General features: G+C 49.1%; 4 protein-coding genes across 21 annotated transcripts; 3 read left to right on the forward strand and 1 right to left on the reverse strand.

The window, feature by feature from the left end:
* The first annotated feature begins 48 nt into the window (after positions 1 to 48).
* LOC120897404 (WD repeat-containing protein 26 homolog) lies at positions 49 to 11,108 on the forward strand. 13 transcript variants are annotated; one of them, XM_040302268.1, is made up of 4 exons: positions 49 to 163; positions 3,634 to 4,024; positions 4,460 to 7,743; positions 9,340 to 11,108. In XM_040302268.1, exon 3 carries the CDS (start codon positions 5,584 to 5,586, stop codon positions 7,735 to 7,737), a length of 2,154 nt encoding a protein of 717 aa, XP_040158202.1. In that variant the 5' UTR covers positions 49 to 163; positions 3,634 to 4,024; positions 4,460 to 5,583; the 3' UTR covers positions 7,738 to 7,743; positions 9,340 to 11,108. The 13 variants fall into 13 exon arrangements, 12 of the variants coding, with proteins under 12 accessions (XP_040158202.1, XP_040158198.1, XP_040158197.1 ...); XM_040302264.1 differs by having other exon boundaries at positions 51 to 248; positions 3,631 to 4,024; XM_040302263.1 differs by having other exon boundaries at positions 51 to 248.
* Positions 4,571 to 5,467, forward strand: LOC120894865 (protein couch potato-like). The gene is made up of 3 exons (XM_040297716.1): positions 4,571 to 4,628; positions 4,700 to 5,290; positions 5,364 to 5,467. Exons 1-3 carry the CDS (start codon positions 4,571 to 4,573, stop codon positions 5,465 to 5,467), a joined length of 753 nt encoding a protein of 250 aa, XP_040153650.1.
* Positions 11,109 to 11,160: 52 nt separating the features above from the next.
* LOC120897406 (E3 ubiquitin-protein ligase RNF185-like) lies at positions 11,161 to 19,340 on the reverse strand. Of its 5 annotated transcripts, none has more exons than XM_040302277.1 (2): positions 19,034 to 19,340; positions 11,161 to 14,048 (listed from the first exon to the last, which is right to left on the reverse strand). In XM_040302277.1, exon 2 carries the CDS (start codon positions 14,019 to 14,021, stop codon positions 13,146 to 13,148), a length of 876 nt encoding a protein of 291 aa, XP_040158211.1. In that variant the 5' UTR covers positions 14,022 to 14,048; positions 19,034 to 19,340; the 3' UTR covers positions 11,161 to 13,145. The 5 variants fall into 5 exon arrangements, with proteins under 5 accessions (XP_040158211.1, XP_040158210.1, XP_040158212.1 ...); XM_040302276.1 differs by having other exon boundaries at positions 18,911 to 19,340; XM_040302278.1 differs by lacking the exon at positions 19,034 to 19,340 and adding an exon at positions 18,200 to 18,854.
* Positions 19,341 to 19,607: 267 nt separating this feature from the next.
* LOC120897408 (PXMP2/4 family protein 3) lies at positions 19,608 to 21,670 on the forward strand. 2 transcript variants are annotated; one of them, XM_040302281.1, is made up of 4 exons: positions 19,608 to 19,813; positions 20,560 to 20,704; positions 20,785 to 21,160; positions 21,246 to 21,670. In XM_040302281.1, the coding sequence occupies exons 2-4, from the start codon at positions 20,616 to 20,618 to the stop codon at positions 21,363 to 21,365; spliced, it is 585 nt and encodes a 194-aa protein (XP_040158215.1). In that variant the 5' UTR covers positions 19,608 to 19,813; positions 20,560 to 20,615; the 3' UTR covers positions 21,366 to 21,670. The 2 variants fall into 2 exon arrangements, with proteins under 2 accessions (XP_040158215.1, XP_040158216.1); XM_040302282.1 differs by lacking the exon at positions 19,608 to 19,813 and adding an exon at positions 20,376 to 20,486.
* The last annotated feature ends 272 nt before the right edge of the window (positions 21,671 to 21,942 follow it).

A 21,942-nucleotide genomic window follows, 5' to 3' on the forward strand; every position in this document is an offset into this window, starting at 1 on the left:
CTGTGTATGTGTGTTGTCTCTTTCTATGCAGGGAAACGAGACAAACGCATCCCTTCACTCGTATGTCCACCGTACACATACGCGTTATTACTGTTTCTCTATTTCTGGTGTCAACGACAAAGTTCAATTGCAATCTGTGCGTCGGAGAAGCGAAAAACGCATCGTAAGAAAATCCCGTTCACCAAAGTACACCAAGCAAAGGAGAGCACACTGGCTGCGGGCGAGCGAGCGAGCGAGCGGGTGTGGTGGTGAGGCTTCACAATTTTCTTCGCATTTATAATTCTATCTTTTTGTTGTGGTTGTTGTTGTTGTTTTTGCACCTTTGTGTGGCGAAAAATGAAATTGTCAATGGCAGTCAATACGTTTTGTGGTGTGTTAGCAGCAGTGTAAAAAAAACACCTTCCATTGCTTTGAAAACAGCAAACAGCAGCGTTCAATGTGAAAGTAAAGGCTGCAGGGGATTTTTTCGTTGTTTCTTTTCACTTCCTTGACACCCCTCCTCTTCCCTTTCGCACCTTTTTCCTCTTCGCAGGCTGTGTGTGCAATCTTGAAATGGGAACAAAGGCATACTTGGATAGGGTAGGAAGAACTGTACTAAAGAAAACCACATCTTAATCACCTTTGTGTGTGTGTGTGTGCGTAAGTTTGTGTATGTGTACGATTCATGCGTGCGAGTATTTGTGTGTGCGAGTCAATGTGAAAACATAACTTTTTTCACGATCTGAAACAAAATTAATCAGACTCCAATAAGAGTAGCACATCTGTGTGTGTGTGTGATGTGTGTGTCCGTGAATTGTGAAAATCCAAAACGAGAGGAAATTTAGAGGAAAATCACTAATTTTCTGTTCTGAGGTGGTGCAAAACAAGGTTTTTTTTTCATTTTGGACTCAGAAGAATGACAGCTCAAGCATGAAGAGAGGAGCGAGAAAAGGGAACGAGAGAGAGGACCAGGGTTTAGGTTTGCATGGAAATGGAAATATGGTGGCAGAAAAGCAGAGTGGCCAGCGAAGGAAAACCAACCAATAGAGAGTTATGCTCCATTGGTGTTTTATGTTTTTCCTCCTCTTCCTCTTCTTCCTCTTCTCTTTTTGTTCACCTGCGTATGTATGCGTATGTATGTTGTGTTTGCTACAGCACTCTGCTGTTGTGTCCTACTTCTTCCTTCCCACGTTGCTTCTATTAGTTCACACTTCTATTATTAATTCATCTACCCCTTCGAAACGCATTTCTGGTGCTGTACGTCATGCGTTTGCTTTCAATCAAAACGCAGCACAAAGTAGAATTTCTTTGCAGTATTGATTTCATTGAAGCCACAGCTTGAAAGATCAATGGAAAACAAGACTGGACAGGGACAATCGCTAGTGTGTGCGTTTGTATGTGTGTGTGTTAACTTAACACTTAAAACCATCTTAGTTGAATGAAAAAAATGCATTTCTGGATCGATTTTGATGTTGTCCTGTGCAAATCTGTCCACTGAGCGCTAATGAAATGTAAATCAAAGTATGCCATTTGGAGTTTTCTTGAAACACTATCCACACAGCAAACAAAGAAACACATATAAACGTGGATGCCTGTGTGTGTGTATGTCTGCCTGTGTGGCTGTGTGTGCGTGAGCTCACACTAGCATGGTTTTTATGCTTCCAAGTCCAGGCTCAAGCTGCACACACAGAAAGAAAAGGATCTGTGGAAAGGGACATGAATGTCCTGTCTCGTTTGCGTATGTGTGTGTGCGTGCGTAAACCGAGAAAAAGTGCGTGTAAAATGTAAACAAAACCATTATACACACTGCACACAAAATTCTGAGCCTACGACGTAAAAACAAAGCATTTGGTGTTGCTCGCCCCGCGGCTCCCATTTTGTGGCTACGCAAAGGGTGTGTTGTCGCTGCGTAAAAAAAAATCTGTGTCACTCTGCTATATTTCTAATTGAAAATTAATTATGTTTATTATTTTCCTCCAAAAGCTACTACTTGTTAGAAAGGTAGGAAAAAGAAGAAAAAGAGAGATTCTATATTTTTGTTGGGAAAAGCGACATCTATACATATTGCCTCCAAGTGGGAGAAATTTTCAACTATTGCTCCAAAAACCTACCAAAGCGAAGCTGTTACATTTTTTGATATTCCCTTCTGGGGTGTCGGTTCAACCTTAAATATTCTGGAACAAATAGCTTGCAATGTTTTCTGTAATTAAATCTAAGCCTAAAACAGAGGTTTTAAGTCCGCAAAAAATGGTAAATATTAGATGCTGAATTGGCTCATTACATTCCATTAAGAATAATAAAATAATCGAAGAAATGTCCAATCTCCAAACGAAATCACCCCAATATTGCAGCATGTGTACGCATCAACACATCAGCATCATGAACGAATCAGCTGGTTTCGGGGGTACAAGAAGCGTAAATATTACGCGCTGATGCTATTTCTCTCTTTCTCCATCTTTCTCTCGCTCGCTCTCGCTCGCTAACATCGCAAACGCAACGCTCACACACACACGCGCGCGCTCCTTGCACGCACACACACACATGCATGTGTGTACAGGGCCCGTTGCAAAGGGTTCGTTAGCCGAGGGAAGAGGCAAAAGGGCTACAACAGAGCAGCAACGCGCATTAATTTCACTGAAAAAGTACTTTCTTGATTCGATATCGCCCTTTCTGATCTGTGTTCAAACAGAATCTCTACCTCTCTCTCTCCTTCTTTCTTGTGATTGCAGTATATCTCACTCACTCTCTCTCTTCTTTCTGGCCGTGCATTTGCGCTACTCGCTAATGTGCTTACTGTAGGGCAACCGTTTTGTATGTATTGGTTGGTTTTGACAGGCAATTGGCTCGCTTCGGCAAGCAAGAGAGAAAGAGAGAGAGAAAGAGTGTGCGTGTGTGGATGAGAAGGAGTGCTGCGCGAGAATGTCGCACTGTAGCAGCATGCGAGAGTAGGCTAGCGGTCTGGCGCGTGTCTCTTTTCCACTACCTCTCTCTAGCTCTGTCTCTCTTTTCCCCAAACCGCCGTTCGTCTGCGGTTGTCCTCAGCCTCTCTTCGTGTACGTCAAAGTGAAAACGATTTCAAGACTTGTCGTCTCAGCAGTGTAGCAAAGTGGCAGCAGCAGCAGCAGCAATCACAGAACACCCTCCAACAGAACAGAAAAGCAATTAACAAAGCTCTAAGCAATAGAAATTGCATATGGCAGTAGCACCAGCAAAAGCTGTGCGGATGTAATGTTGTTTTGGAAGTTTTCCATTCCCGAAGTCCCGTTGCCAAAAGCAGTGTAGGTGTGCAGCAAAGTAGTGTAGCAAAAACAAAAAAAAAGCAGTGCCCACCCATGCCAACACCACCATCTCGAAAAGGGGGCCAATCGGTATCGAAATCGTGCAAAAATTACCCCCCTTTGCCCTCACCTCCACCTCAATCGCTTCGTACAACACACACCAACACAGGCACAGTGGTGGTGGTGCTGCTGCTGCACCAGCCAGCCGTGACGATGCTTGTTGGGGCAATATAAATGGATGCACTTTTTTCGTGACAAGTGTGCGTGTGTTGTGTGCGTTTTTGCTATATAGTGATGCTGTTTTTTTTCTTCTCTTTCTCTCTCTCTTCATTTTGCTCTTCCTGTACACCCCCCCCCCCCCCCCCGTTCCAAGCAGTTGCATTGTTACGACAGTTGAGTTCGGTGCATAGAACCTGGACCCGGGAGGACGACGGAACACCACCAACCTGCTTACTGGGGCTGCATCGAAGTAGGTGCAGTGAAAAGTGATTTCTTGGTCCACACAACAGACACACACACACACACACTCACTGACAGACACTGCAACGCGGTGTGCTGCGAGGGGCCAGGAGCGGACTGGTACGGGGGCCGGAGGAAAGACGGCGGCCACAAGACGTTTCGGGAAGAAGGTGCCCGAGTGAAGTAGTAGTAGGCTGCGCGAAACCATCACCATTGTATGTGTGTGTGCGTGCGGAGACGAGCAAAGTGTGTGCTGGGAAGTGGAATCCTTCGCACCAGTCGTGGTTTAGATTACTTTTCCTTTTTTGGTAAGTATTTTTTGGTGCAAATGTGAAGAAGTAGCGAGGCACGGTGGCCGCGTCCCCATCGATTGCCCTTGTAGGTGAAGTTTTTGGCTGGATGTGGTTCGATTCCCGTCCTGTGTTCGAATCCGTCCGATTCGTGATAGGGTTACGTAGTGAAAATCTCGACATGATTACTTAAGAAGAAGAAGAAAGATTGCGTTAGGGACACATGTTTTTTTCCTCCCTAAAAGTTTCACGTCTTTACTTGTCCCGATCTTTGCTCTCTCTCTCTCTCTCTCTCTCTCTCTCTCTCACACACCAAGATTTCACACTATTATCACCACCGTGCACAAGGACAGGAGCATTCCTTCTGTTGTCTTTAAGCTGATTTTACTATGCTCTTCCCCCGAATGCTCTTTGTTTCATCTGCCTCTTGCCTACATATGGTGTACTTCGCAGAGTTTGAATGGTGTCCGCGATAGAAACTCAAAATTGATTGCCTTCGGAAACCGATTGGCGGCGGCTCTTCGGCAAGGTCCTGCTCGTCCTCGTCGTCGGACGAAGACCTCAATGAACGACCACCACCACCGTCAGCAGCAGCAGCAGCAGCGCAGCGGAGGAAGTACTCGTACCAGCCGACGCAGCAAGACTTGCCCTCGCCGCCGGTCGACAGTATCGGGCTTGTCGTCGCTGTCGTAGACGGTCCGCAGGAGCAGCAGCAGCAGCAACGCACAGTCGGCAGGGGTTTCGCGGTGGCCGCCGAACAGCCGCAGGAGCATCAGCAGCGACCAGCACTTGCAGCCGAGGAGGACGAGGAGCAGCAAGGCGAGGAACGGCAGCTAGCGGCTCCGCACGCCCATCGTTCTCGCCCGGCTGTGGCCGAACGGGAGAAGGAGGAACGGGAGGGCGACGACGGTCGTCGTCCTGCTGCTGCTGTCGCCACCCCCACAGCTAGTCGTCGCCGGTCGCGCGCCGTCCTCGTGCCAGCTGCCGGCGGAAGTGGGGGCCGAAGCGGAGAAGGCGGTAGTGAGGAAGGTGCCGGCAGTAGTAGTAGTAGTAGTGTCGGAGGATCGAAGCGTCGCAGCACCAGAGCGTCCGCAGCGCAGCGTCACAGCAGTAGCGTCACAGCAGCGGCGGCTCCCGTGGACAGTGGTGAGGCAGTGCACCGTCAGCCCGACGATACTGGCACGGTGAGCCGGCCAGCACGCTCGTCGTCCTCAGCTCCAGCCACTTCGAGCTCGTCCGGCGGCGCTGCGCCGACGTCGTTGCTGCGTCAGCACGGCTCGGGTGGTACGAGCGGCGGCCATTCACTTCACCAGCAACCTAATCGGTCCGCACGCGCGTTAGACACTGCCACCGATAGCAACAAAGACTCGGTGCATCGCGCAGCCGGCGACCAAGGCGACGACGACGACGACGACGAAGAAGACGGGGAGAAACCGGCGACAGAACAGCACGGTGCAGTAGTGGAGGAGGCGGGCAACCGTTACTCTATCGCTGTGAGTAGCGAGCAACAGCAGCAGCAGCGTAGTGACGACGACGACAACAACGACTGCAGTCCACGCTCGAAGCGCCGTCGAAAGATGCTGAACGATAACGTCGGCAGTGGTGGTGGTGGTGGTGGTGGTAATCAGAACGGGGCGGCACCGGGTGGAGGCACCTCCGCCTCAACCGCTTCCCCGATGGACGCATCAAACTGTGATCAAAATGGTCACACCGTGGCCAACAGCAGCAGCAGCAGCAGCAGCAGTAGTAATAGTAATAATGCCACCGTTAGCAATAGCAACAACAACCCGGCCGAGAACGATAACGGCATGGGCAACAGCAGCAACGGACTGACCACGAACGGTGAGGCCGGTGGCGGCGGCGGTGGCTCATCGCGCCCATCGCCCGCCCACCGCACGGTGAAGCTGGACCGCACCAACCAGGACATCGTGCGGCTGATCGGGCAGCACCTGAAGGACATTGGGCTGGAGCGCAGCGCCGAGATGCTGATGCAGGAGGCGGGCTGCTGCCTGGAGCATCCGGCCGCGTCCAAGTTCCGCATCCACGTGCTGTCCGGCGACTGGAACAAGGCCGACCACGACCTGCAGGAGCTCCAGTCGCTGGTGGACATCCGGAGCGACCGGGCCAGCCTGAACGAGATGAAGTTTCTGCTGCTCGAGCAGAAGTACCTCGAGTATCTGGAGGAGGGCCGCCCGATCGATGCGCTGCACGTGCTGCGCAACGAGCTGACGCCGCTGCAGCACAAGACGCCCCGCGTCCACCAGCTGTCCTCGTACATGATGTGCACGAACAATGCGGAGCTGTACGCGCGGGCCGGCTGGGAGGGCAAGGGGCCGAAGTCGCGCACCCGGCTGATGGACCGGCTGCAGTCGTACCTGCCGGCGACGGTGATGCTGCCCCCGCGGCGGCTCCGCTCCCTGCTGGTGCAGGCGGTGGAGCTGCAGAACGACCGCTGCCAGTGCCACGACATGACGTGGAGCACCAGCATCGACAGCGTGTCCCTGCTCGTCGACCACAACTGCAGTGCGGACGGGTTCCCGCTCCAGCCGCTGCAGGTACTGAACGACCACTCGGACGAGGTGTGGTTCTGCAAGTTCTCGCCCGACGGGCGCCGGCTAGCGACGGGCTCGAAGGACAACAGCGTGATCGTGTGGGAGGTCGATCCGGTGAAGCTGCTGCTGCGCAACAAGCGCTCCTTCGAGGGGCACACGTACGGCGTGTCGTACATTGCCTGGAGCCCGGACTCGAAGCACTTCATTGCGTGCGGGCCGGACGACTGCCCGGACCTGTGGATCTGGGACGTGGAGCAGGAAAAGCTGGTGACCAAGTTTTCCCACTCGACCGACGACAGCCTCACCTGTGCGGCGTTCAACCGGGACGGCACGCGGTTCGTGACCGGCGGCACCCGCGGCCAGTTCTATCTGGTCGATCTCGACGGCATCCTGCACGACAACTGGGAGGGGGTGCGCGTCAACGGGCTGTCCTTCCTGTCCGACAACAAGACGGTGCTGGCGGCCGACACGCACTACCGGATACGGGGGTACAGCTTCGACAATCCACGCACCGACTACGGCATCGTGCAGGAGCAGTGCCCGATCATGACGTTCTCGGTGAACTCGGCCGACCGGCTCGCCCTGCTCAACATCTCTTCCCAGGGGCTGCACCTGTGGGACCTGCAGGACAAGTGTCTGGTGCGCCGGTTCCAGGGCGTCACGCAGGGCAACTACACGATCTACTCGTGCTTCGGCGGCGTGAACGAAAGCTTCGTCGCGAGCGGCAGCGAAGACAACAAGGTGTACATCTGGCACATCCGCCGGGAGGAACCGCTGGCGACGCTGATCGGGCACACGCGCACGGTCAACTGTGTCAGCTGGAACCCGGTCTACCCGGCGCTGCTGGCGTCCGCGTCCGACGATGGGACGGTGCGGATCTGGGGCCCCCAGCAACCGCCGACCCAGTGGACGGCGAACGGTAGCGGTGTGGCCAACACGCTCCAGCACCATCCGCAGGTGCACACGAACGGTAGCGGTGGTGGTGTGGGTGGTGCCGCCGACAGTGCCTCGATCAGCTCGACCGGTTCCGCCACCTCGACGTCCTCCTCCACCTCATCCTCAAGCGGTGGCGGTGGTGGTGGTGGCGGTTCTGGCCATCCGCCCAACGTAGGAGGAGGAGCCGGAGGACCCGGTGGCAGTATCGAAGTGCTATCGACATCGTCCTGGAATATCACATAATGTTAGGTAAGTGTGATGAGGGTACTGGGGAAGGTTCGAATTAGTGATGTGCTATTTTTAGCGTAACCACGACTCCGATCCGACTCCGACTATTGTTAGTTCGATGCCGACTCCGGCAAAATGGGAACTACTAGTTCTGCCTGGAGTCGGAGTCATCCGGAGTCGTAGGCGTTCGTATTCGTTCGAAGTCTTTTGGAGCCAGCCGGAGTCGATCGGAGTCATTCGGAGTCGTCCAGAGTTGACGGAAGTCGATCGGAGTCAACTGTAGGCGTCTGGTGCAATCTGCTTGTTGTTAGGCATTTAATTTCGTCGTGTATTTTTTGTCTTATAGGCCTTTGTTCCGAAGGCCGACTCCGGACGACTACGACTCCAGCAAGATTTCGGGAGACTCCGGACGACTCTGAACGACTGCTTCCGACGACGACAACTTCGGACGATTTCGGACGACTCCAGACGATTCTGGAAGACTATGGACGACTCCGAGGGATTCCTATCCGGACGACTACGACTATAACTTCGGACGACTCCAGACGACTCCGAACGACTCCGACTCCGGTCGACTCTGGCCGGGCGACTACGGACGACTATGAACGTCTCCGAACAACTCCTACCCCCACGACTACGACTACAACACCTACCCGGACGACTACGACTACATCTTCGCACAACCCCAGACGACTCCGAACGACTCTAACCTGAACAACTACGACTACAACTACTACCCGTGCGACTACGACTACATCTTCCGACGACTCTTGACGACTCCAGACGACTCTGGAAGACTCCGGGCGACTCTGGAAGACTCCGAACGACTCCAAACGACTTCTACCCGGACGACTACGACTACAACTTCCGACATCTCCGGATGACTCCAGACGATTCTGGACGACATCGGGCGATTCCGGACGACTCCAACTCCGGACGACTTTGGTGCGATTCCGGAAGACTCCAACTCCGGTCGACTCTGGCGGACTCTGGCCGACTCTGGACGATTTCGTATGACTCTGGACGATACTGGATAACTCCGGATGACTCCAGACGATTCTAAACGACGCCGTATAATTCTGGGCGGATCTACCTTCCGGAGTCGGATCTGAATCGACTCCGGATTTTTACCAACTTTTCCCATCACTAGTTCCGATGAGGTGTTTAGGGACGTAGTTGTTGCAGCTCTGAAGCAGAAGCAGCGCACAAAATGCTCCTCCCTCCCATACCCTACTGCAATTTGATAAGCGTACTGGGTTTGGTTTGTAATTCCATCTGTTCCAGCAGTGTGTGTTTGCGTGCGATGCTCTGCTTCTCGCCGCTCTTGCTCCACCATGGAAAGCATGCATCGTAGGTGTTTGCGCAGAAGATAAGCGTACGCGCGGCACGCGAAAAATGAAGGATGATTGATCGATGCATGGTCGTTAAAAATAGCTACACTTCTGTATTAACTATAGATAATGTAGAAAAGAAGAAGGGAACGAAAAGTATACATAATTTGCGCATATTTGCGTGTACGTGTACGTTACTGATATATGCAGTTAGTTGTTGCCGTGTTGTCTTTATTCTAATGTTTCTTTGTGTGTGTGTGTGTGGTTTTCCCTTCCTTCTTTGCAGATATTTAATGAACCCCAATCACCCCCCCCTCCCAGGTCTCAAGAGCGTTTAGCGTTTAAGGAACGAAGAACGGTTGTCCACCATCGCCCCACACACCGCCTGCTGCACCCACAAAGCCGCCATCATGCAGCAACAATGAGAAGCGCTTGTGTTCCCGCGTGTGTGTGTGTGTATGTGGTGCGTGTGATTCATTACATTGCTACTGCTGCTGCTGTTGCGCTTCTCGGTCGCCTGCATCGGTCACCATGTGCACGTTGTTGTTGCTGGGCGCGTGAAAGGCGCCAACTGTAAACAGGAAAGGAAGGAACGGTGGTGGTGGTAGTGGTGCAATAAAGCGCTTAGATCGACGATCAAAGACGGCTGCTGCTGCCTGCCTTCCTTGCATTCGTTAAAGGTCGGCAGTTTCAAATTCGATAGGGGCAATAGTGTGTGTGTGTGTGTGCGTATTGTAAGTGGCGCGAAATGGAAAACATACCACAGAATGTATGAAGCTTAGAACCACACCATACACACGAGAAACAAAACACAAAAACCTTAGACATTAAACGGTAGTTTTAATAATCGAACGAATATAAGAAAAAGCTTGCAGAGGAGGGAAGAGATAACAGAACACGAAACCATATAATCGCAATAGTAAAGGATAGCGGCACTGTGTGTGTAAGAAGAGGTTAATAAAATGCAAGTTGATGTTGAACAAAAAAAAAATAATACAACCGAGCGAGAAAGAGAGAGAGAGAGCGAAAGATGTGTTAAGCGTTAAGAGAGCGTTTCCTAAGAGAGCGTTCGCTATAACCACACCGATAGACGATTGTAAAACTTTGTAATGCGCTAGAGAGTGAGAAGCAATCCCGATCGATTCGCACACCCGTAGCAAATAATGCAGACATATGATTCAAAAACTTCTCAGCAGAGAAGCATATTGGAACGAATGAAGAAAGATCTAAACACCCGAATATACTAAGTGAACGATGGAAACAGTTTGTTTGTGAGCGCTGGGGCGGGCGTGTTGAATGTTTCATTCGATTCGATCTGAATCGAAGCAAGCAATGGATGATGAGAACCGGGGCTGTCATCATTGTCATCATCGTCACCGGCAGCAGCAGTAGCAGTAGCAGCAACAACATCAGCGGAGCATCATTTGGTTTATTAGCGATTGGCTTAGATTAATTATGTAAGGTAAAAAACACAAAACTGTGTCCGCGATTATTCGATGCTAGATACCACCGCCGCCAGAATGAACGCCGCGTTTAATAAAGCAGGAGAAAATTGCACCGCACGAAAGGGGGGATGGAAGCAGGCGAAAGCAACGTGAATATTTAAGTAGCAAGAGGCAAGTGGGTGCGTGTGTGCATCGCGCTGTGCAGTTGTCTGCCCGGGGAGAAGGTAATAAGATACGGCACAAATGGTACGCGAGACAACACCGTTTTGTAGAATGGTTTAGAATGCATGCAACGGTTTTTTTTAATGTTTAGAAGGCTGAAGCGAAGAAGCAGAAGGGATCCTCCTTATCTGGTTAAGCAAAAACGAAGGAAACCCTTGCTAGAACACGTTACAAAAACAACAAAAAAACAAATTAAATTATACATTGTGACTTACACAAAACAAATGCGGCTGAGATTGTGTTTTAAGTGTCGTTCTTTTACATTATACCGTGCAGCAGAAGATAAAAAAAATTGGTCCAATTCGTGTTTTTTTCCTTCTTTTTCATCCCAGCCGGTTTGTTGCTACTAACTGAATGAGGTAAAATAAAAACGAACGTGCGAATCAGATTTTTTAGAGTGTTTTTTTTTCTTACATTACATTTTCTATCTGTTTTTCATGTTTTTTTTTTTTTTGCTGGAATCTCTTATTTAAGTTTTGCGTTAGCGTCAACAGTGCGGGAAAGAAGTTGCGTTTAAGGAGAAAAGAGAAGTGTTGCTTAACAACAAGATAAGAATAAGGGACACACACACATACACACACATATATATATATATATACCCTGTACTATGTGAGCGGTTCTCATAGTTGGACGACTCTTTCTTATAGGAAGTGAAATTTATTTAATGGAAATTGGTCTGTATGGCACCCTTTCTGGACAGGCTCCTTGGAAATTCCTATAGGATTTCTCCAACAAGCGTGCTATAGAGTGCAATTCGCATTCGATTAAGTTCATTTCACGCAAGAAGGTGTCCCACAGCTATGAGAACTCCTGAAAAACCCTGTAAAGATCAAAAACATGAACATGATAAAGCAACATGATCAACTGAATCAGATCAAATCAAAGAGGTTATCAAAAAGGAAAGAATGCGATTTTTTTGCTGGTTTTGCTCTGTTGATTCTGGTAAATAAATAAGACAAACTCCCCAAACTCATACACAGCTGATGCTGCGGAAAACGGAAAACGTGCACATTTCGGTAGAGTGAAACGACGTCTGTTGTGGATTTGTTCAAAAGCACTCGAAAGCACTGGCGCAACGATTCAACTTAAGTAAAGGAGACATTAGAGATCTAAACTGAGTAATGGAACATGCTGCTCTTATTTTGTTCTTCTGCCAAACGGATACATTCGAAGTATTTTCTTCCAAAAAAAGCAGAATAAGAAAAAAAATGCGTTTACTTACTCAGTAATACTCTTCTATACTTCGTTCTCAATAAGATGTTTTTCCCCCTATCTGGACTCCAATGTTTCGAGACAATGTTTTCTCTCTTTCACTGTGTTTTGAACTGTATGTAGCACTTAAACTTTATTGACACGATTCTACACCACTAACACTGTTCCACTGCTTGTTTCTTTTTCATTCTTTTTTTTTCTATTTTGCACATCCCCCTCATATATTCTCATTCCGATTGTTTCTTGTGTGTGTGTGTGATTTTTCGTTTACCTCGCAGAGGAGAGAAAGGGAAAAAGATAGGAGAAAAAAAAACATATATATAATTATTGCTTCATATGCTAAAAGGGCTAATAGTGGGGAGTGTTTTGAAACGATACGATAAACGAAAAATGATGGATAAAGCATACGTACGTACATAGTATCTATATATATATAATTACAAAATCTTCGTCGCCGCCCTTTCTAGATTCACCCGCAAAATGCATTATGCGCACCCCTCCTCTCCCCAATTTACCTCCTATACATTACTACGCTCAATAAATTACATACATCTTTATGCACAAAGAAAAAATGACAACACTTGACATACACGCGCGCGCGCACACACACACATACATACGTATCAGGAATTACAGTTTCGTTTTTTTTAGATAAAATGACTCTTATGAGGTTCATGGGGAGTGGGGGAGGGGGCATTACATTTTTTTGGCCGTTGTAGTTTTCGGATGAAAAAATCGTTCTATTTTCCCTAAAAAGCACGCCTGTTCCCTAGAAAAAAAAAAAAACATCATTTGGGATCCATCTAAGGGCTATCACAAAGTAGATTGCACCGGTCGTCTCGTGATTACATCTTCCCAAACGACAGTGCTTGTAGAATGTCCCAAAAAAGAGGATGAATAGCATTTTTGACCGCGAGGAGGTTAAATTTGTGTTTTTTTTTACTAAAACCGTCCCCCCCCCAAAAAAAGCTGTCTTTCTTCAGTTAATACTCTAAGGTGATTCGCACAAAAGTGTTTAAACGCGGCCGCACCTATTGCACCGGTTCCTCGACGCCTGGGGTGATACGTGTGTACGTGCGTACGTGCGTGTATGCGCGTGCTCGTTTCTGACTTGTTTCGCCGCCCTTGTGTGTTTATCCCTCTGTCCCATTTGATTTCGGAAAATTTTAACATTCGCTCGCAACCCTCCCCTCCCCCTCCCCTCTCTATCTCTCTAGGCCATGGCCAGCCAGGCCAGAAAGATGAGCGCCACGTACAGGAACACTTGCGACAGGAACTGGTCCTCCTCCGATTCGCGCGTATTCTCGCGCGTCACATTGCCCGCGCCGCGAAAGTCGCCAAAGTTCAGCGTGGAGGTGAAGAACCCGAACGGGAACGCCCCGATGCCGAACGACATGTGGAAGCTGCCGTCGCCGGTGAAGCTCTGGAAGCCGTGCGGCTGCTCCGGCTCGGTACGCTGGCCGGCCGGCCGGGGCGGTACGGTTTTGCGCGGATCCTCCTTGCTGCCGCCGCGCCCGTACAGCGGAATCACCTTCTCCTTGCTGATGGACGATTTGCACACCGGGCAGGTGTTGCGGTACCCGTTCATCCACTGGTGAATGCACGGCCAGCAGAACAGATGCCCGCACATGCTGACCACCGCGTCCTTGGCCGTGTCGAGACAGATGTTGCACTCGAACATGGAGTCGTCCTTTTTCTCCTCCTCGCCGGCCTCGGTGGATGGCGCACCGGTCGATGCGCCCTCGCCCGCACCATCGCCGCCGGCTGTGTCGTTTTCTAGCTGTGTCTTGGTTTTGCTACCACCGGCCGCCGCCGACTGGGTGCTATCGTCCCCGGACTGTGGCCGTTTGATGCTGTAGCTGGTGCTGCTGCTGCTGCTGCTGCTGCTGCTGCCGCTGCTGCTACCTGGGATGGCCGTATCCACACCGAGCATGGAGAAGCTGTACGATGTCGAAGGTTTGCCACTGTCTGTCGTCGTCGTCGCCGTGCTGGACGATGAGGAGGAGGGCGTGTCCTCGTTGAGATCCTCTAGCAAGGGAGCGGTGGGCGCGTTGCCCACGGCCGGAGGAATATCTGTCGTTGATGCCATGCCGGTTTAGAGCACACTGTTCGTATCCTAAAAAGAGATCGAGAGAAAGAGAGAGAGAGAGGGGGAAAAGCAATTAGTCAGACGAAGGCAAACATTAACGCAACGATAACACGGTGTGTCGTAAAATGCAACGAAAAGCAAAGGTTTCCTGTCGACATTTGCACTCAGCTCGGTGCTGCACAGAAGAAGAAAAAAAGCCCATTTCGTCAACCATCGTTGCATCGCCGATATTGGAGTGACACCGGGGGGGGGGGAGGAAACCAGTTTCTCCACCTCATTTCTAATCCGTCTCGTTGGAGTGTTTTTGATTGGGTGGTGGTTGTTTTGGAATATGTTAGATACTGCCGCCCCCCGACCCACTGAAGGACGAATGATGTGCTTTTAAGCCCCCACAAGGTTACGACGGTGCAGTCTTTCAAGAATGAAGAGCTTGTGTATGTGTGTTTGGCTTTTGTTAACTTGTTTGCACCTCATCACTAGGCACACTAGTGGTGGGAGCTCGGAATCGGACCTACCCGATTCCGATTCCTTGTTCGGAATCAATTCCGGAGCCAATTTTGATGCCGGAGCCGATTCCGAAATCAGAATTGGCTCTAGAATCGGAATCGAATCTACCTGGGAATCGTTATTTGCCCGGTAACTCCTCCAGAATTGACTCCAGAATTAGAGTTAGCTCTGGAATGAGAATCAGTTCTTGAATTGAAATAAGAAGTTACAGAAGCGAAATCAGCACGGGAATAGACATGATAATAGATCGTACGTAGCATCATTGGATCCAAACGTCTCTTCTTATGGAGATACCGAAAACAACTCAGATTTCGAAGCCGATTTGGATTTCAGAGCCAAATCCGATTCCGGAGCCGATTTCAATTCCGTTACTGATTCCGATTCCGGAACTGATTATGATTCCGAAGCCAATTCCGGACCTACTATCCGAAATCGATTCCAGAAAACTTGCCAGAATCGATTCCGGAGAGTCGGAATTGGCTTCGAATCAAAATTGGCATCGAAATCGGAGTCGGTTTCGGCATCCTCATAAGAATAGACGTTTGGATCCAATGATGCTACGTGTTGGTAGCCGTAAATAATCAAAATTTACTTGTAAACGATCATAAAGATTTCCGGACTGTTTCAAATCAAGATCTGATTCTCATTCCGGAGCTAATTCCAATTCTGGAGTCAATTCTGATTCCGAAGCCGATTCTGAATCTGGAGTTAACTTCGGAATCGGCTCCGGAATTGGCTGTGGAACTAATTCCGCACACGAAATCGGGTAGGTCCGATTCTGAGCTCCCACCACTAATGCACACATACACACACACACACACACACACACACCCACAGGGAGAGTGCTTTATTTATCGAAAATCAACATCAAACTGACAAACAGAACACGAAACAACGCTTCCCAAGGAACACACATTGTCCTGCGGAACGTGGAATAATTACGATGCTCCCACAAGTTGTTTCCGCTTGTTAATGTTCCCCAGCAGAAGAGTCTATCGTCGCTGGTGGCCAACCCACAACATGCACGTTTCGAATGGTATTTGTTAAATGGCAGAAGAACGTGCTACACCATATCCGGGGAACCGGCAATTATTAGACACATGTGTGTGTGTGTACGTAACAAATCAATAGGAAAGGTATGACGTGTCCTTTTCGAGGGAGGTGCTTTGAAGGATTGCGCCAATGCATCGTATGTTAATGAACGTGTCCTCTGCACACACACGTCATCGCGGACGAGATTAGTGAGTGGCGCCACCCGCCACAGTGTGTAAGAAGGTCAATAGGTGGAGGTAACTGCTTACTGCTGGCTGGGTGGGGGCATTGTTTCAAGCGCGCGTAAAGGAAAGAGAATATTAAATTAATACAAAATCGTAAACAGTAGGACATTCAGTGTGTGTTATTTTGGTTTATAGTACTAAAACAAAACAAAACACACACTTATCTATGACAAAGGAGATTGGATAGCTTTCCTTTCCAGTGACCGCAATCGTCTTCCCACTACTTCGTCTGCACAACAAACTTTGATAAGAGCCCTTGTCAACTGCGCCATTGGCAATGAACACAAATAATCATTGGTTAGAACGCACTAGTGTGGACGACTTTCGCTAATTGACTTCCAACTGGTTCGAACGCACATTGGCACATCACCACCACCACCACCACCACTTGTGAGCATAAAAACATACGACGAAAGCTGACCCTGACCGTCCACAGCAGTTTTCGAACAGCAGAGAAGAGGTTTGGGTTCAACAGCTTACTTTTGCATATCATACAATCACTGTCCCCCCATCGCCTTTTCAAAGTGCCTCCCTCCGCGCAAGAATATCGCGTGCCGTACTGGACGACCACCGACCTGTACGGGACGGTTTTTAATGCAGACAAGCAACAACAATTAGTCACAACCTAGTTTTCAAGGTTAGAGGTTTGCTTGGACGGACGGGCTTTTTGCGACAAACACCCCGCAGCCTCGTGAGACCGGGCGTGTACCGGTCCCGCCGCACTGTGCCCAGCCGACCCAAATTATTGCAGCACGGCACGTACTGGTGTCGCCGTCCGGTCGAAAACGTTCGAAACTTGCACAAAAACCGAACAGAAAAAAGAAGACAGCTCACTCCCCCTGGTTGTACATAAATATGTATGCACAAGCGGATGGAAATCGCTACAGCCCCGTACTGCAAAACAACAGTCAACTGCCGCCCGCGTTTTGCTTGTGAGAAAGGCTTCTTCCCCGCCTCGTCGGTTTAGTACGCCCTTGGCTGAAGGTTTCGTTGAAGTTGTGTGTGCTCCGTGGTGTGTGTTCACACACAGCGAAATTTGTCCAACGTTGGAAACCGTTACAGATGGATGGATTAGTATATTCATCAGCTAAATGGTTGGCTGGCTGGCCAGTGTGCCCCCTTCGTTTTCGCGCCTTCGCTCACGAAGAAGAAGCATTTCATTAGCACCAGCACCGACCGGAGCAACTGAAACCGATTGCCAACCCAACCTTAGGATGCTTAGAAATCGCTCAACCGGCAAACCGGTGTGTGGTAGCCGCGCAAAGTGAAACGTGCGTTTGGTTGTTTTTTTGACTGCACACCACGCATCACCCCACCGTTGATGACGTCTTTAGCGGGTGTTTGGGTGTGTGTCTGTATGCCGCAAACTCTCCAACAATGTCGCATGGAGGAGCCCGTGCGGCGTTATCAACCGAACGCATCGGGATCATGTGATGTGCAATGAAGCTGGGCGACGACACGTGTGGAGTTGCTGCGCATCTTTAGTCAAAACCTAAAACGAGCTGTTTTCCACTTTTCCTGCAAGTCCTTAAGGGAGTGGCGGGAACAAAAGTTTCAATTAACAGCCGCCCATCGTTTCGCTTCCTGGTTTTGCATTCCCTTGGGAAACCGGTCGCCGGGAGAAGTGGTTCCCGTTCACGGGTCTTGTTGTTTTTGTTGATATTATTAGATGTATCGATCCAGTTTGTGTGTGTGTGTGTCCCATGACTTCCAGGTTGGGATAAGCGAACCACACAGCACACTTCGCCTCCGGGCAACGGCAGCGTTCACATTTCCTCGATGGTCCGCGTTCCCTTGCGGTCGACATACCTTTCGAAAGTCATTGTGTTTGTACATTACGCGCTCTATTTTGCACTGTCTAAAAAGGAGATACAAAAAATAGTAAAAACCATCATACGCACAGACGGGAAGCTGCCGGACAATCGATACTAGCCGGCCATCATCGTTCCCGGGGCGCCATTTGGCTGACAAACTTAAAGGCGACAGAACAAAAAAAACGGAGTTTCAAAATTCAACGTTTCACCTTGCTTGTTGGGGGCATTCACAAAATTGCAAAAAACGCTGCACACGCACACACTGTCGAATTGGAATTGTTTCTCGAACATTAACGCTCTTGACGCGCTGTGTACCGAACACAAGATTCCTCCGGTCGGAACTGGTTTTACGGTTTCTCGTACGATATGCTTTGGTAGGTCAGCACACCCAAGGAAAAAAAGGATACCGTCGCCTACTACGTAGTACTGTGCTTGGGGGGGCTGATTGTTTTTAAGTACTGTTCGTTCCTTGGATTAAATTTCCCGTGTCACCACTAGCCTTCCTACCCTTCTCCTCTTCCCTAAATTACCACAACTGAGCACTTTAGTACTGATCCAATTTAATACAGAATATGCTTACTACGGATCACGGACACCACCCGTCGAAAACTGGCCTCTCAATGATAATAAAATGTAAAAAAAAACAAACACGGTGGTACGCACAGGCGCACAATCATATGCAATGTGTGTCTGTGTGTGTGTGTACGTATGGGTTTGTGCGTGTTGTGGAACGTCAATTGGGACACGACGACGATCGGGGCAAAACAAATCGTCGCGAACCCGGACAGACACTGCCGCCCTTTCTGCACCCAAACCCCCTTCGGGGAGGACACACTCTACTAAGGGGAGGGGGGAGGGGTTGTCTGGTGCTGCACTTGTGACATCCCTGCTGTTTGCACACACACACACATGTACGCATATCGAGTGTTGCTTTGCTTCTCTTTTAAGCCTTCACACGAACGGGGTGGAATGGTGGGGAGGACGAGAGAGATGATAGTAGCCAATTCAACCATTTCATATTCTCCCCCTTTTGCGGGTGAAGTTCGCGACGTTTCGATCGAGTTCGATACGGTACTCGGTGGATATCCCCTATTCACTTTCCAGCCCACTCACACACACACACACAAATCGGTTCTTTCCTTTCGATCCTGGTTGGCGTTGTTTTTTTTCACGGGAATGCACAGGACACAGTCGAAAGGGATATGCTTCGAGTGGAATCACAGCTCGAAGGTCTCGGATTTGTTAGAAATGCACCAAAAATGTACGAAATTGGGATGGAACACGCACGTACCGTTTCAAACAAAAGCAGCGCTAGATATTGTTTCCACGCACTGTCACACACTTTTCTCCTCTCCCTTTACGCCAAAAACAAAAGGGCTTCTTTGAGCCGCTGCCGCACAGAAAAGACACGTACGTATATTTTGCTTTTCGCTGGGTTCCGTTCAGATGGCTGCGTTCGATGGAGTGGATGATCCGCACCTCTGTACCCGTCCCGAACAGTCACGAGAGCGATTGTTTGGTGTTGCGCAGTACCCCCTTTACAGCCCTGTTTCCTGGTTCGAGATTTCAAAGGACACCGAAGCGTTGCACTTGAACTAGAAACGATGACGCGCGTAGGTAATGTAGATAACTTTGCCCTGAATTTTATGCGGAGCTGGTGCGCTGCTGTGCATCCGCGCCGTACGAAAAGTAGTTTGCGTGTGATGAAATAATATTTTTCTTTTTCACACTTTGACAGGGCGAGGGAGAGAGAGAGCGCGCACAGCTGTCAGTGCAGTGACAGCTGCGGGTCGCTTAAGCCCGGTCGACACAGCCAAGTGCGCTTTATTGTTGTTACATTTAAGCATTTAAACGCAACGATTGTGTTTTTTGTGCTTTCTGAGGACTTTTTGTGAAATTTAATTGAAAATTTGGAATTTACAGTTGTCTGAAGGTGCAAAAGGACAAGGAAAAGAAGAGCAACTGTTTACCGCTGATACGCGGTTGTCAAACCAGCTGTCAGTTGGTTGTACCGTTAGCACGGTTTATCAAAACAGACCGCGGATCGTTCCAAAGTGCGCAGCGTAAAGAGAGGGGACATATTCACTCAAAAATAGCTTTTCTCCAAGTGCATTTGTGTAATTTTAGCAAAAAGTTTATAGTTAATGTCATAAAGAGCATTGTTTCGTATCTGAAAGCAGCGCAGTAATCCTCGGTAAGGCCACTTTTCTTTCTTCAAATGACCTCTTTTTCTTCGCTGGCCAGCCTGAACCTTTGACCTAAGCGCGCCGAGGGTTAGATGGCCTGACTGTGGAATTGTTTACCGTTGTACTATCAGCTGGTTTAGGCAGAAACGAGGGTAGGACTGGTGTGCTAGTGCTTATCAGGTGAAATAATCGCACGTTATCCAACCGGTACGGGGCTACAATTTGGTTGCGCTCTTCGGTGGCACACTTGCATAAACCTCTCCGGGGGAGGGGTGTCCACAGTGAAGACGAATGGGAAGGATTGTACTATCGCCTGATACAGGGTTTCCCACGATTTATTGGTTGGTTCCCATCAATTTTTGGTGGGTTCCCATGTTTGTTTGGTGCGTTCCCACGGTTTTTTGGTCGTTTCCCAGAATTTGTTGGTGCAATTGTATTGATATCCAATCGGAAAATACCAATAAATTATGGGAACGAACCAAAAATCTATGGGATACGACCAAAAAATCGTGGGAACGCACCAAAAAATCATGGGAACTGACCAATAAATCGTGGGAAACCCTGTAATGCTAAAAAAGCTTTCTCATTGCGTACGCTTCCCGCTATCGTCCCCTTGCTTGTTGTCTGACTGATAAGTAGAGAGTTAATTGTAGCTTGAATCCGCGCACAGACGGTTGTAGTGTGGGTTCCATTTCGCAAAAAAAAACATTTACATATATTTCGTCAATTATATTTGAATTTCTTTCCATTCTAGTGTTTTGTAACGATACCGAAGAGAACGAAGAAGATTTGTGACCGCTAACCGCCAAGATGTCCCTCTCTAGACCGATCTACAACCTGCTCGGTTCCTATCTGGAGCAGCTCTTTGAGCATCCGCTTCGCACGAAAGCTATAACAAGGTATGTGAGGAGGGTCTGCAGTCCCGCCAAGCAGAAACTGGTTTTGATGCAACTTACCGCTTCGCTCCCTTTTTACACAGCTGCGTAATTGCATCCTCCGCCAACCTGGTCTCGCAGAAGCTGGGCGGTGCGAAGCAGGTCAACACCGACTCGGTCATGGCGTACGGGCTGTTCGGGCTGATCTTTACCGGTCCGCTGTCGCACTTCTTCTACAGCTGGCTGGATCGCATCACGAACGATACCCGGTTCAAGAAGCTACTGATGCTGCTGGGCGAGCGGGCCCTCTTTGCGCCGGTCATTACCGCCCTGTCGCTGTACTTTATCTCCCGGTTCGAGTACAAAACACACGACGAAGCGCTCGGCAATCTGTTCACCCAGTATCGTAGCATTCTGCGGGGCAACTGGAAGTTCCTTACCCTGCCCGTGTTCATCAACTTCAACTACATTCCGCCGATGGTAATTTTAAACGCGTTCTGTAAAAAGATTCCATGTGAGACAGTGAGTAGAGGTACTGATTTGATCTCTGTTTCTTCGACTCTAGCTACGCGTGCTGTTTGCCAACATCATCGGATTCTGCTGGATGGTGTTCCTGTCCACGAAGAGAAGGAAGGCGGAACAGCGTCGCCAGCAGAAGGCACAGGAACAGAGCAAGTCTACCTGAAGAAATACTCTGGCAAGAGACACGTGACATCACGCAGGCATTTGAATTAACGGGAGCGCGTTGCATTTAATCCGGGATACGTTTACTTCTTTCGGGAGAAAATTGAAAAAAAAAACACACTGACACACACAAAAAACAGTAAAAGTGCGTTATTGATAGGATGTAAGGGTTTAAGGGGGAAAAGAACGGCTGAAAAAAGTGGCTACACTGCGAAAATGTTTAATGGATATTGTATTTTTCGTTTGTTTTATAGAGCCAAATTAAAATAACCCTGGCGAGAGGGGTGTGACAGTATGATGTTAAAACCGTTATGTTGTTTGTTTAAATTAGGTAGAAAGAAACACAATTACAGGGTTTTCCAGGAGTTCTCATAGCTCTGGAACACTTTATTGACTCATTCTTGCGTGAAATGAACTTAATCCAGTAGGAATTGGACTCTATAGCACCCTTGTTGAACAAATCCAATAGGAATTTTCAAAGAACATGTCCAAGAGAGGCCAATTTCCATCATTTCCTATAAGAAAGAGTCCCACAACTATGACAACCCCTGGAAAGCCCCTTATCATCATCTGTACAT

Source organism: Anopheles arabiensis, chromosome 2, assembly GCF_016920715.1.
Source record: "Anopheles arabiensis isolate DONGOLA chromosome 2, AaraD3, whole genome shotgun sequence".
NCBI classification, from domain to species: domain Eukaryota; kingdom Metazoa; phylum Arthropoda; class Insecta; order Diptera; family Culicidae; genus Anopheles; species Anopheles arabiensis.

Bases quoted from the DNA above. Each gene is read 5' to 3' on its own strand.
- LOC120894865 (XM_040297716.1), top strand. From the start codon at position 4,571: ATGAACGACCACCACCACCGTCAGCAGCAGCAGCAGCAGCGCAGCGGA. The intron at 4,629-4,699 runs GTACCAGCCGAC...TCGCTGTCGTAG, and splicing joins GCGCAGCGGAGGAAGTACTC to ACGGTCCGCAGGAGCAGCAG. The intron at 5,291-5,363 runs GTACGAGCGGCG...TGCCACCGATAG, and splicing joins GCGTCAGCACGGCTCGGGTG to CAACAAAGACTCGGTGCATC.
- LOC120897404 (XM_040302268.1), top strand. From the start codon at position 5,584: ATGCTGAACGATAACGTCGGCAGTGGTGGTGGTGGTGGTGGTGGTAAT.
- LOC120897406 (XM_040302277.1), bottom strand. From the start codon at position 14,021: ATGGCATCAACGACAGATATTCCTCCGGCCGTGGGCAACGCGCCCACC.
- LOC120897408 (XM_040302281.1), top strand. From the start codon at position 20,616: ATGTCCCTCTCTAGACCGATCTACAACCTGCTCGGTTCCTATCTGGAG. The intron at 20,705-20,784 runs GTATGTGAGGAG...CTTTTTACACAG, and splicing joins CGCACGAAAGCTATAACAAG to CTGCGTAATTGCATCCTCCG. The intron at 21,161-21,245 runs GTAATTTTAAAC...CTTCGACTCTAG, and splicing joins TCAACTACATTCCGCCGATG to CTACGCGTGCTGTTTGCCAA.